This window comes from Octopus sinensis, unplaced genomic scaffold, assembly GCF_006345805.1.
Source record: "Octopus sinensis unplaced genomic scaffold, ASM634580v1 Contig16661, whole genome shotgun sequence".
NCBI lineage: Eukaryota > Metazoa > Mollusca > Cephalopoda > Octopoda > Octopodidae > Octopus > Octopus sinensis.
In genome coordinates this window covers 20,985-35,000 of record NW_021834488.1, presented here as the reverse complement: position 1 = coordinate 35,000, position 14,016 = coordinate 20,985, and the positions used below count along the sequence as shown (strand labels likewise).

Sequence of the window (14,016 nt, the reverse complement as noted above, 5' to 3'; positions counted from 1 at the left end):
ATGAAAGTAAAAAAAAAAAAATTAATTGAAAACGTCACAAAAAAAAGTTGGTAAACTAAATATACATATGAAGGAAAGAAAAAAAAGAGAAAAACTAAACGAAAAACACAGGTATAAAAGTTCGTAGGTAAAATAGAAAACAAAGAGTTGTAGGAAACAAAATAAAGAAAGAAAAAATGCGATAAAAGCAAGCATGAGAGGACAAAGTATTTCTAGACAATCATTATAAATCATTATAAAACTACTTCAAAGAGTCTAAATATACGTATTTTACACGCCTTTCTTGTGTCGAGGTATTTTCTTCAGTACATCGCCCCCATCATGCCTCTGTATACGCGTCACTCCTATTTCTTTTAAAAGGTCTTATATTTACGTCATAAAAATAAAACAAACGAAAAACGAGCCTCTGTGTGGTCGTTCGATATGTTAGAAATAACAGTCAGATCTTTGATTTCAGGTTACAGTCTATCGTCGTCTTAAAAAAGAAACGTGAGATAATCTAGTAAGATTAACGTGCAAGTGGCTGAGCATTCCACAGACACGTGTAACCTTAACGTAGTTCTCAGGGAGATTCAGCATGACACAGTGTGTGACAAGGCTGACCCTTTGAAATACAGGTACTACTCATTTTTGCCAGCTGAGTGGACTGGAACAATGCAAAATAGTGTCTTGTTCAAGGACATAACGTGACGCCGGCCAGGAATCGCTAGCCACTACACATTCGTTACTAGATTATCTCCGCATAAGTAAAAAGACGAGTTGGTCATGGTTAGAATGCCGTAACCACCTGTTGCTACATAATCCTTTCTACCCATAGGCTCAAGGCCTGGAATTTCGTGGGGAGAGATTAGGCAATTACATCGACCTCCAATGCTTAAATAGCTCTTGTCTTATCGACCCCATCAGGGTGCCATTTGAACTTAGAACGTAAAAACTGATTAAATACCGTTCAGCACTCAGTCCGACGTGCGAACGATTCCGCCAGTTCGCCGCTTTACCTTTTACTAAATAACAATAAAAACAACAACTTTTTCCAGTTGCAACCTTGTTTACATATAGACGTACGCTTAAACACACCTACACAGGTACATTCACCCATTCATACACAACGACACACATCTCCTCCCGCCCACAGATATAATTCTGTAGTTTAGAAGCTCGCTTTGCAGACAGGTTGTCTTAGATTCAGTGCCACTGCGTAGCACCTTGAGTGTGTTCTACTGCTGCCCCGGGCCGACAAATGCCTCGTTGATGAAATTGATACACGGAAACTGTGTGGAATCTCGTTATCTATCTATCTATCTATCTATCTATCTATCTATCTATCTATCTATCTATCTATCTATCTATCTATCTATCTATGTATATGCACATATCTATACGTACATACATACATACATAAATAAATATATGTATGTATATATGTATGTATGTATATATGCATGTATACATGTATGAATGATCAATGAGCAAAAATAAGAATGCAAGAGGGATAAGCTTCCAAAGAGGTGTTATTATCTTTATGCTTGAAAAGCAAAAGGAAAAGGAAAAGGGCCTTGACGTTTCGGATATAGAGTCATTCGTCAGAAAAAGGAAGAAGAAAGAGAAAGGTGGTGAATAGGAGGGAAGAAAAAGGTTAGGAGCCGGGTGAGAAAGCAGTTCTATAAGGAGGAGGAGTTTAGAAAATAGCAAGAGGTGGGAGATTTGAGCGCATATAAAGCAAAGTATCTATGTAAGATGATGTAGGTGGGTAGATCAGCGGTGTCAGGTTAAAGCGGATCAAATAAATCTGGGAAAATTAACCTAGAAACACGTCTGCGTATCATCTGCTAAACAGATTTCTCCGAAAAAGTATTCCAGTTAATTAGACTGGCTAATTCAGCAGCCTATAGTGTTAGTTGTTTGTTTCTTTGTGTGCGTGTGTGTGTGTGTGTGTGCGTGTGTATGCATACATACATACATACATACATACATACATATATAAATATATATATATATATTATATATATATATATATATATATATATATATATATATATATATATAATATATATATATATATATATGCGTTTTCTGCGATAAATTGAGAAGCGGTGACGAGTGACTATTCTATAAATTTTCATATTATTTATAAGCTTAATGCTTATAAGCGGTCACCGTTTACTGACTAAAGGAAATAGTCTAGTATCGGGGTATACAATACTTAACTATTTTCTGAAGTCAATACAGGTTGATCGCTTATAAGCTTTAAGCTAATAAATATTATTATCATAACTTACAGAATATATATACATACAGATATACATCATGTATATATGCATACATACATTTGCATATATGCATACACACACACACACATCTATACGTACATGGAAACCTGCAGTGAATTGGCTGTAAGCTGATTTTTATTGAATTTTCTCATCATTGCACTTTACGTACATCGCTAACAACATTGTTACAATATAATGAATGCCAGCGCATTCATTCGTGTGTCGTCAGCAGAAGTAATTTCTAACATTTCAGGTAGAGCTCTTCTCTGGATTGTTACTTTTCTTCTTTACCATTATCATAAAAACTTTTCATTCTTCACCTAAGATGCGAAACCATGTACCTACTTGGACCCAATCCAGTTCAATGCACCAGTATTGATCTGTTGATAGCTATTGAATTGAAGAGAATAATCTCAGTATTCGTAAAGATTAGTTTAAGAGCTAGCACAAGTTTACCAATTGAAAATAAATCTCTTCATATACAGATATTAGAACTCATTAAAATGTCATGAGCTTCACATAATTTTCTTTGATGCTTCTTATAATTTCGTTGCCTTGCTAATAATTAATTAATATATATAACTTGAGAATATTTATAATTGTTTATTTGCCAAGAAAATGTAACAGCTTCGTAAATGCTTCATTAATTGATCATGATGCATGGAAAATAGGGAAGAAAAGGATGAATTATGAATTTCGTTCAGTACTCAGGGGAATGAACGGTGCTTGTGAAATGGCTGAGGCCTTTGAAAACGAGGCCGAATTGTGGAACTGATTCAACAAGTATGTTACGTAAGCTTCATAGTACCGCCATAATTATATATCAATACTATTGTATAACATTGTTTACAATTGATTATTATTCTATGTATTATTATTATATATATTATTCTATACATTATTCTATATGTGCTTTAAACAAACGCTAATTGTTTTTCGCGGTCAATATACCTATAAAATATTGATTAGATAGCAATGCCTTTTATGTTGAATACATCGACTACATAGCTATTCCTTACTAATATTGATTATATTAGTATTACAACATACCCAGTATACTGACGGCGTTAATATTCTCGATAATTTGCTACGAAATAAATACCAACTATCCAGTAAATTGGACAGTATTTTAACAGTATATTTTAGCGTTGACTTCCTTTTATGAAAACGTAGCATTCAATAAGTATGAACTCATGCTATTGTTGTGGTTGCTATTTAGATATATTATGAAAGGCGTTCCCGTCACATCATTTTTTAATTAATTAAAATTCCAGTTATTATATATACATCAAAAAGAATATTTTCTAGGAATAATATATCAACAACTTTTTAAAGTTCCAGTTGGAAAGAAAGTAAGGGTAGTAATGGGAGGTCTCTTTCTCAATGAATTTGTCAAAAGGTGGGTGATTGCGACAGATATGGTTAGAGTGGATGGACCTACACTGAACATGTCTCTGTAGATTGATGAACAACTGGGCGAAGGCTAGTACTCTTGTTGGTCAGAGTAACTCTGGATCTGTGAGGTTTCCTGACTGGCTCTAACTGGAGGTTCCCCTCTACCAGGAGGACTTCATCAAAGATGTGTTTACATATTTTGATAATATTTATATTTTTGCTTCTTCCACCCCTCTTCTCTCTTTCTCTCATCTTTTATGTAAGTCATCCACTCATACTATAAACTGTTGTAATATTCCCTATCCTAAAAAGGCGGCGAGCTTGCAGAAACGTTAGCAATTCGGGCGAAATGTTTAGCGGTATTTCGTTTGTCTTTACGTTCTGAGTTCAAATTCCGCCGAGGCCGACTTAAGTACCAGTCAAATTCCGCCGAGGTCGAATTAAGTACCAGTTGCCTACTGAAGTACATCTAATTGACTGTCCCCTCCCCCAATTTTCGGGCCTGCTGCCTAGAGAAGAAAAGAATATTCCCTCCATAACTGATACCCCTTTGAAAAAGAAAAAAAATAGATATCACTATTTTTATATGAAGACTCACAGCTGATTTTGCTGGGTATGATGGAAAGTGTCAGCTGTCGCCAGCTTCAAGAACCCTGCGAAGCATTATTGCAGTTCCAAGCAATGGTAATTTTTGTCGGTGTTCTACCTTCAAACTCACACCAATCTTTTTCAGCTATGCTGGTAGTTGAGTACTGATACTTCCTAGTGCACCAATTATTATTATTATTATTATTACTTTGTTTTTCTTCTTTCAAATTTGCTTCCATTTCTTGCCGAGTGTCTTCCCGGCTCCTAGGGCAAAGAAACTCATAGTATACATTGGTAGGCCATTAAACCAAACTCAATAGTTCGTTCATTTTAAAAAAATGTTTTTTTTTTAAAGTTAAATTAAAATATATGAGCAGCAACAATTCTCACATCGACAATGCTCTTCTCAATACGTGTGATGTGCCAGTTAAGACAATCTTTTGCACTTCTTGCAGGGATGGTAAGCCAGGGATCATTCTCATATAATTTTCGGTTCCCTTCTTGATCATTCCTAGTGCTCCTACGATCACTGGTATTGTAACCGCCTTGAGATGCCACATTTTCTCAATTTCAATGAGTAGGTCTTTATATTTTCTGAGCTTGTCAAACTCTTTCGCTGAGATATTATGATCACAGGGGATGCTCATGTCGATCAATAAGCAAACTTTTTTGTTTTGGTCTTTCACAACAATATCTGGTTTATTGGCCTTGATGGTTCGGTCTGTATTATTATTATTATTATTATTATTATTATTATTATTATTATTATTATTATTATTATTATTATTATATTTAGGCAGCGAGCGGACAGATTCCTGCTCAAAAAAGCTTAGCAGCATTTCTTCCGTTTTTATGTTCTGAATCTAAATTCCGCCGAGGTCGACTTTGCATATCTTTTTTTTTTCGAGGGCGTTTAAATATCATACTAGCTAAGCACTTGGATCAATGTAACTGACTTACTCCTCCCCTGAAAATTTCAGGCCTTGTGCCTATAGTAGAAAGTATTATTTATTATTACCGAACGTCTCGTCCCTGTTGAGGATTACACATTGTCGTTGTATTTCTTTTCCATTATGGTAATCCTGTTTACACATAAAACACCAACAACAACAACAACACACTCACAACCACACGCACACACACGTACACACACACACACATGCACACACACACACACACACTCTCTCTCTCTCTCTCTCTCTCTTTATTTTGTCCTGTACTATCCATGTTTTTCTCAATGTAAACCTTTTGTGGTTAATAAAGAAATTCTTCTTCTTCTTCTTCTTCTTCTTCTTCTTCTTCTTCTTCTTCTTTTCTTCTTCTTCTTCTTATTATTATTATTATTATTATTATTATTATTATTATTGTAATTGATGAGAATGTGTAGTTAAATACCTCGCCCCCCCCTCCGCTTCCACTTTCGCCGTAATTAATCGGTGCTAATTTCCAATATGTCATCGCCGCCATTTTGTTAATGTCAAGTGCACCAAGTTTATTGCCACCACTGTGACCACTACACACTAACCGCCTCGACCATCATCACCACCATCACCACTACAACTACAACTACAACTACAACTACAACTACAGCTTTGGTCAGTAGACTTCTGTCAGTAACCATCTGTAGTGTCCAGTCAGTCAGCGCTTGTATCTATCTATCTATCTATCTATCTATCTATCTATCTATCTATCTATCTATCTATCTATCTTTCTATCTTTCTATTTATCTATCTATCTTTCTATCTTTCTATCTACAAAGTAAGTAAACTGTTGGCAGGTGTATATGACGGTGTTGTGGATCATTAGTTCGACTACGTTCTGCAATGCTTCAAACGCCAGTCTTACTTATTGTGATATATATTTACTCAATCATTCGTTTGCATACCCTCTCCCTAAATGTTTAAACGTTTCGCTCTGTGACAAACTTACTCAGCTACTGGACATCTACGTTCAAAAATATACACATTCAGAAATCCGTTTATCCGTACAGTCATAACATATAATAAATACATTTGAGATATGCATTCGTAAGTACAAACATACACACATCCATCCACACACAACCGCCACACACATATATACATACATATACATACTTATATATTATACCCAGTTAGTCTGACACATACCTGCATATACGTACACATACCTACTCACATTTACAGATATATATACAGACACACACACACACACACACACACACATATATATATAAACTTAGCTACACATCTACATACACCGAAATAGGTAGGTACACCATGTGCGGTTGTCAGTCGTGGCCGACAGTCAGCGCACATTGACTGCGGCTCCTGTACTCCGTTCCTAATTTAGATAATCGTTAGCATATCTGTCGGGGCGACACTTCTGAATTAACTGCGAAAACTCGACAAATTTTATCAAGGGACAAAGGGCAAAAAAGTAGATTAAAAACAACAATAATTTAATTTAACATAATAAGCGATAATCTCTAACGATGGAATCGGAATTTTGTCCAACACCTAAATCACCAAATCGCCCAAGTTTGGGTTCGATGGAATCGGAATTTTGTCCAACACCTACATCACCAAATCGCCCAAGTTTGGGTTCGATGGAATCGGAATTTTGTCCAACACCTAAATCACCAAATCGCCCAAGTTTGGGTTCGATGGAATCGGAATTTTGTCCAACACCTAAATCACCAAATCGCCCAAGTTTGGGTTCGATGGAATCGGAATTTTGTCCAACACCTAAATCACCAAATCGCCCAAGTTTGGGTTCGATGGAATCGGAATTTTGTCCAACACCTAAATCACCAAGTCGCCCAAGTTTGGGTTCGAAATCATCGGAATCACTAGAAGAAACGAGCCCTTTGAACTCAACTACAATGGAATGCACCGAATGCCCTGAGTGCCCCGAATGCCCTGAATGCCCTGAATGCTCGGAATGCCCGGAATGCCCGGAATATCCAGTATGTCCAGACTGTCCGGATAATGATCTTGAACCTTCAGAAAATGACGAAGAAGCGTGTAATACGGAAGATAAAGAACTTGCATTGTCCATTTCAGAAGAATTGATGGAACCGACCGATCCTACGATTTCAGTATCAGAAACTTTCTTAGAAGACATGGAAACAATTGGATCTTTAGATGACCTTACAGAAGCAAATTCAATGACGCAAGAATTTCCAGAATCTATGACCGAGGAAAATTCCTATGACCAACGGGACGACTTAACTCATCAAGTACCGGAAGAATCGTTAACTACTGAATCTGCCGTTTTGTCATTAGTCGAATGTTTGGAAACTACTGGGGAAAGAACATTGGGAGTTCTGGATGTACCATCAACGTTGGAAATCCCTTTTACAGAAACATTACAACCAACGGGAAGTATTATGGATGGACCAATACTGACAACTTCAGAACATCAACTTTTTGTGGAATGTAGAAAGTCTGTACTAATGGAACCTCAGGGTCCGGTAAGAACGAGAGAACTGGATAGTGTGAGTTTCTGTGTTTGTTTTATGATTTTTTTCAATTCAAAGCAAAATGTCCCTTAACAGTTTGTCAATAGAATTTTGCAAGCATCAAATTTGGTTATTTTGTTTGGTATTTATATGTTTAAAATATCTAATATTATCGTGTAAATTCCGCCGAGGTCGATGTTGCTTTTCGTCCTTCCGGCATCGATAAAATAAATACTTGTTGAGCGCTGGGGTCGATGTAATCGACTTCCACCACCCCTATCGAAATTGTTGACCTTGTACCAAAATTTGAATCCACTATCTATATTATCGGGTTTATAAGAAACAAAAATAAAAAAAGGAAATGGTTTCCATTGAAATACTTTGTAGAAAAAAGAGAGTAAACAGAGAAAGCCCGTTACTCTAAAATTCTGCTATTTGTGTGTTCTTTTTTTTAGAGAAAATATTAAGAAACATTGCTTTCAAGACTGTAGCCAGATTTCAAATCTATTTATGGAATGTATGTGCACGTATGTTTGTGCATGTGTGTACGTATATACATACGTACATACACACCACACACAAAATATGTGTGTATGTGTGTGCATATATAGATACATACATATATACATATACATACATATATATATATATATATATATGTGGTTCCGGGTTCAGTCCCACTGCGTGGCATCTTGGGCAAGTGTCTTCTGCTATAGCCCCGGGCCGACCAATGCCTTGTGAGTGGATTTGGTAGACGGAAACTGAAAAGAAGCCCGTCGAATTTTTGTATATATATATATATGTATGTGTGTGTTTGTGTGTCTGTGTTTGTCCCCCTAGCATGCTGGTGTGTTTACATCCCCGTCACTTAGCGGTTCGGCAAAAGAGACCGATAGAATAAGTACTGGGCTTACAAAGAATAAGTCCCGGGGTCGATTTGCTCGACTAAAAAGGTGGTGCTCCAGCATGGTCGCAGTCAAATGACTGAAACAAGTAAAAGAGTAAAAGAGTAAAGAGTATATATATATATATATATATATATATATATAAATGCATATATATAAATACACATATATAAATATATATATATATATATATATATATATATATATATATATGCATTTATATGTTTAAGTATATAAATATGTGTGTATGTATGTGTGCGCGTGCATGTGTGTTGTTCAGTTAAGTTTTGGTCATTATTGGTCCAGGCCTTGTTTAACTTAATAGCCCCACAATGAGGTAGTCTTTGAAATCCCATTTGTATTAAAATGTTGTTATGGGATGAGAGCTTAATGTTTTGTAGGAGATGTATGGCTCGCGGGTTATGTCTTACGAACTTTATATCCGAATCGTTTGAAATGTTTTCCACGTTGTACACATAATGTAGCGCTCACAGCAGCATTTGAAAGAATAGAATTTGACGTGACATATTTTTCTGATTACCGTTTTAACACTTAATTCTTCAATCACGTTAAGAACGAATTTTTCCAATAGAAGCCTTCTTAAATTTCATCCTGTTACTTATTTTTTTACTGAGGCACACTGTCTCAAATGTAGAAGGAGGAATGCGACAGTTTAATGTTACGTCTATTAAAGTTCTTCTAAATATTGTATCTGTCGATGAAATAGGAAGGCTACTATTGGGTGTTGAAATCGTTTTGTAGACGTAGTTCATACTACTTATCCAATATCTGCAATGTAATGAGACAATGAACCTGAATATGTTTTATTACTAAATGGTTGGTATGGCAGGATTTGAACACAGAACGTAAAAACCTTTCTCTAAATACCGTTGGTATTTTGTCCGACGGACTAGCTGTTTTGTCAATCCACGGCCACACTGAAGTACATATTTCCTTCCATGTATGCCAAAATATGAAACCAATATTAACAATAAGGGAGCGAGCTGGCATAATAGTTAGCACGATGGACTAAATACTTAGAGGCATTTCGTCCATCGCTACGTTCTGAGATCAAATTCCGTCGAATTCGACTTTGCCTGTCATCCTTTCTGGGAAATAAACCCCAGTTGAAATCGCTGTCCTTGTTCCAAATTTGAAACCAATACTAATCTTAACAGTAGATTTGCTGCATCAGTAGAGCATCGAACAAAAATTTATATGGTATTTAAATCCAGTTGTTTTGTTTCTGAGTTCAAATTCCTCTACAAACAACTTTGCCTTTCAGATTTCTCAGCACCTTTAAAATTAGTTTCAATAAAGTGCTGATCGATATACTAATTTATACTCAGTAGTCCCTAAATTTGAGACATTCTGATGTGAAAAATGGATATTTTACACTGTTCAAGTAGAGTAGATTAACTTAATAGTTTGCGCGTCAGATACAATTTTTACACTATTGATTTCGCTACTTTACATTCTAGGCTCAAGCCCCGCGAACATTAAACTTTGCCCTTCATCATTCTGTGGTCGATACAACAAATATAAGTCAATTAATGGGTAGAATTAATTGATCATACTCATCCTGCGTATATCAACCTTGTGTTTGTATTAGAAATCAGTATTTTGCAGATTAGCAAAATCCTTAGTGCGTCGGACAAAATGCTTAATGGTATTTAGTTACAACACTTTGCATTCTGAGTTTAAGCTCCGCCGATGTCAACTCTTGTTTTCAGGATTGTTAATAATATAATAAGTATCAGTGAAGCGTACGAGTGCGTCGATTCAAACCAATTGGAGATCTTTTGCGCAAAAATCAACACGGCTCTATGTCAATGCGAGGTCAAATTTGCCTTTTATCATACTGGGGCCGACAATCTTCTCACAAAGATACACCGACCCATCTCTGGAATATAAGTGTCAACAACGATTAGACTTTTTTTATCATTTATTTTGCCAGAAAAATTGACATTTTCGAGATTGCCACTCAAGCATTTATTAACAAAGCCAAGTGTGCCAATAATACATGTACATGTGAATTTATAAGTTGGGTAGAGAAGCTGTATCTTTCGAAGTAGTTGCTCCTAAATATTCTCTTTCTTATTAATTTTCTAAAAAACGTTAGCATTTGCAGAGCAGGTGTATGTATGTATGTATGTATGTATGTATGTATGTATGTATGTATGTATGTATGTATGTATGTATGCATGTTTGTATGCATAGATAGATTCACTTTTAAATAATTGCTGGTGCGGGCAACGTGCAGTTGTTGTAAGGTGCAGTTTAGTCGAATGCCCCACAAGATACGTTCGAAATACAATTAAGCAGCACCTATTTTATTTACACTTTTTTAATTAATAGGCTAAAGAAAAACCAAATTGCAAAACTCGGAATCCCTCAATCACTATATATATATATATATATATATATTAGATAGATAGATAGATAGATAGATAGATAGATAGATAGAAAGAGATAGAAGTGTATGTGCGTATGTGTGTATGTATGTATATATGGGGAGAGTTCACAAAAGAAAAACAAAACAAAAGTCGAAGACAGGTGGTGTAGACAACAAACAGATGTATTAGTTTAACGCTCGGGAATTGGAAAAGTCTTTAACGTTTCGAGCCTACGCTCTTACACAGAAAGAAAAAAGGAGAGAAAATAGAGAATGTGTAGTGGCTAGCGATTCTCGGCCGGAACAAGACACTTTATTTCTCGTTGGTCCAGTCCACTCAGCTGGCAAAAATGAGTAGTACCTGTGTCATGCTGAATCTCCCTGAGGACTACGTTAAGGGTACACATGTCTGTGGAATGCTCAGCCACTTGCACGTTCATTTCAGGAGCAAACTGTTCAATTGATCGTATCAACTAGGACCCTCGTCGTCGTAACCGACAGAGTGGTCCCATATACATATATTATATATATATATATATATATTATATAATATATATATATATATTCACCTAACTTAACTTATATAGGTATCTAGGTACCAGAAATTTGAAGATATTTGAGTTTTTATTAGTTTCTGGTGCAGGATACAATGTAAAGACGGGCCATTTTATTCGCCTGTAAAACATGCTTTTTAATGTTTTTAGTCTTACGACCCTGTACAAAGCCTCCGAAACAGTTGGGAATGAAAGAGGAATCTGTCCACAAACCAGAGGTGCGGCGCAAATGCTTGCTACGGAATTGACACCGCTACAGGTATTCACAGCGCCAAATTGTGGTGATGTCTTAATTACGGGCGACGTATTAAATCTGTTACACGAGCAGGTCACAACGTGATTTGAACTCTGAACTTAAAGAAGCGGAATAAATAAGACACGTATGGGGTGCGACGTTCCTACATTTCCGCCAAACCATCGATGTACGTTTTCATCGACCACAAAAAAATCAAAAGGCAAAGTTGATCTTGGTAGGATTTGAACCCACTTAGTTGGAACAATATGTGAAACACTTTCTACCCGACGCCTTAACAACTCTGCCAAATATATGCAGAGCATATATGTCACATGTACTGGATGACTTGTTTTGATTAGTTTAAATAGATTCATGCATTATGTATGGAGGCCTAAAACTGACGTACGGTGTCCCTTTCCATAATCTCTCACGATATATACATATATGCATACAGATTTACATATATACACGCACGCCCCCGCAGGTACGTGTGTGGGTATGTATGTATACGGATTGACTGATGAATCCGTACTCAGTGAATTTGTTAGACCGGTGACTTTATACACACACACACACACATATACATGCGTGTATGTATATATATATATATAATATATATAATATATATATATATATATATATATACAGAGGTATTTAAGCAACTTTGCTATATATTTGTATACGCATACTTATGAATAATTAGATGTGTGTTAATTAATACACCATGGCGGAATGTATGTATTTATTGATCCAATTATATTTTATAGCTTTCTATTAACACATTGATCTATAAACGTAACGCCATGTCTGAATATTCTACCTCCCTTCCCGCTCCATCTTTCTCTCTCCTCTAAAAGAATATACAGAATACATGTGTGTGATGGGGTGGAATGGGGCGAGCGTTAGTGTATGTATCGTTGGCGTAATTTAGCCTTGACTCAGCTCTGAACAATCAGATGTTAGAGAGCATTGTGTTTTAAAATTTTGTCTGTTGTTTCTAGCATATAATGAGGCCACGTAGAAGTATCTTCTTTTCATGCATATTATTGCACTACAGTCCATGTGTCTTCGGGATTTACGAATAGAATGTTATACACATTTGTACATTCTATGTGTTTATGTGAATTGAACATACATACGTATGTACATATATATAAATATATACATACATACGTACGTACGTACATACAAACATAATACAAACATACATGCATACATACATACACATATATATACATACATGCATACATGCATACATACATACATACATACATCATACATACATACATACATACATACACACATAGTTGATACTTGCAAGCACGTATGCCCTGAAAACGTGCAATGAAATATCATTAATTGTTTCCCGTGCTTATGTATTCGCGCGTGGTCAAACACATCCTCTTGGCCTTTCAACGCTTGACCATCAGAACATCGAGAAAGATGCAGCTGCTGGAAGAGCGCTGTGCAAACACTCGACTGGAGTGTTGCACTCGACTAGAGTGTTACTCATTTCAGTTAAGTAAACAGATTCAACGTGAAAGGACACGCCTAGCTTAAGTATACTAAGTGTCGCCTGATCCTGGAATCCAAGACATGAACTCATGTTCATGAGCTTAACAGTCTAACCACAAATCATACATGCACCTACATGTGTGTGAAGGAGTGTGTATGTACATGTGTATGAGTAGATGTACCTGTGTGACATCACATTACTATTGTCTAAGTCAATTTTTATATGAATAATAAATTTGTAGCTACTAAATAAGTGACTATGTGGTGAGAAACTTGTTTCCCAACCACATGGTTCAGGGTTCACTCGGTTGGGCAAGTGTTTTCTATTTTAACCATTGGCCGACCTAAAAGTTTGTGAAGAGATTTCGTAGATGGAAACTGAAAAACAAATCGTTGTGTATATATATATATATATATATAAATCCCCCGGAAACAAGAACAAACATACACAAAAAATGACAACGCGAGGAAGTCGTACATGTAAAGCATTAGCGGACGCTCAGGGAAGGAAAGAATGGTAGTTTAACGTTTCGAGCAAAGCTCTTCTTCAGAAACAGACCAAAGTTAAATAGTAAAGGAAGACGAAGATAAAAAATCGCCAACGATTCACATGTGTGTGTGTGTAAATGGTGGTGCCCCAGCTTGGCCACAGCACATGAGCTGAAACTAGATCAAATCAAATCAGATCAAATCATAGAGGCCTAATCAATAAGTATC

At 36.2% G+C, this 14,016-nt stretch overlaps 1 protein-coding gene and 1 long non-coding RNA gene across 2 annotated transcripts in view; one reads left to right on the top strand and one right to left on the bottom strand.

The window, feature by feature from the left end:
• LOC118761708 overlaps nt 1–4,186 on the bottom strand; it is a 16,382-nt gene extending 12,196 nt beyond the window's left edge. The window contains exons 1-2 of the long non-coding RNA XR_004997578.1: nt 4,133–4,186; nt 2,440–2,443 (exon numbers count right to left, since the gene is read on the bottom strand). This is a non-coding gene — a long non-coding RNA (uncharacterized LOC118761708). The remainder of the gene's footprint in view (nt 1–2,439; nt 2,444–4,132) is intronic.
• Nucleotides 4,187–5,865: 1,679 nt separating this feature from the next.
• LOC118761707 lies at nt 5,866–11,797 on the top strand. Its single transcript, XM_036499850.1, has 4 exons — nt 5,866–6,778; nt 6,893–7,731; nt 10,082–10,157; nt 11,700–11,797. The coding sequence occupies exons 1-4, from the start codon at nt 6,727–6,729 to the stop codon at nt 11,795–11,797; spliced, it is 1,065 nt and encodes a 354-aa protein (XP_036355743.1). The 5' UTR covers nt 5,866–6,726.
• The last annotated feature ends 2,219 nt before the right edge of the window (nt 11,798–14,016 follow it).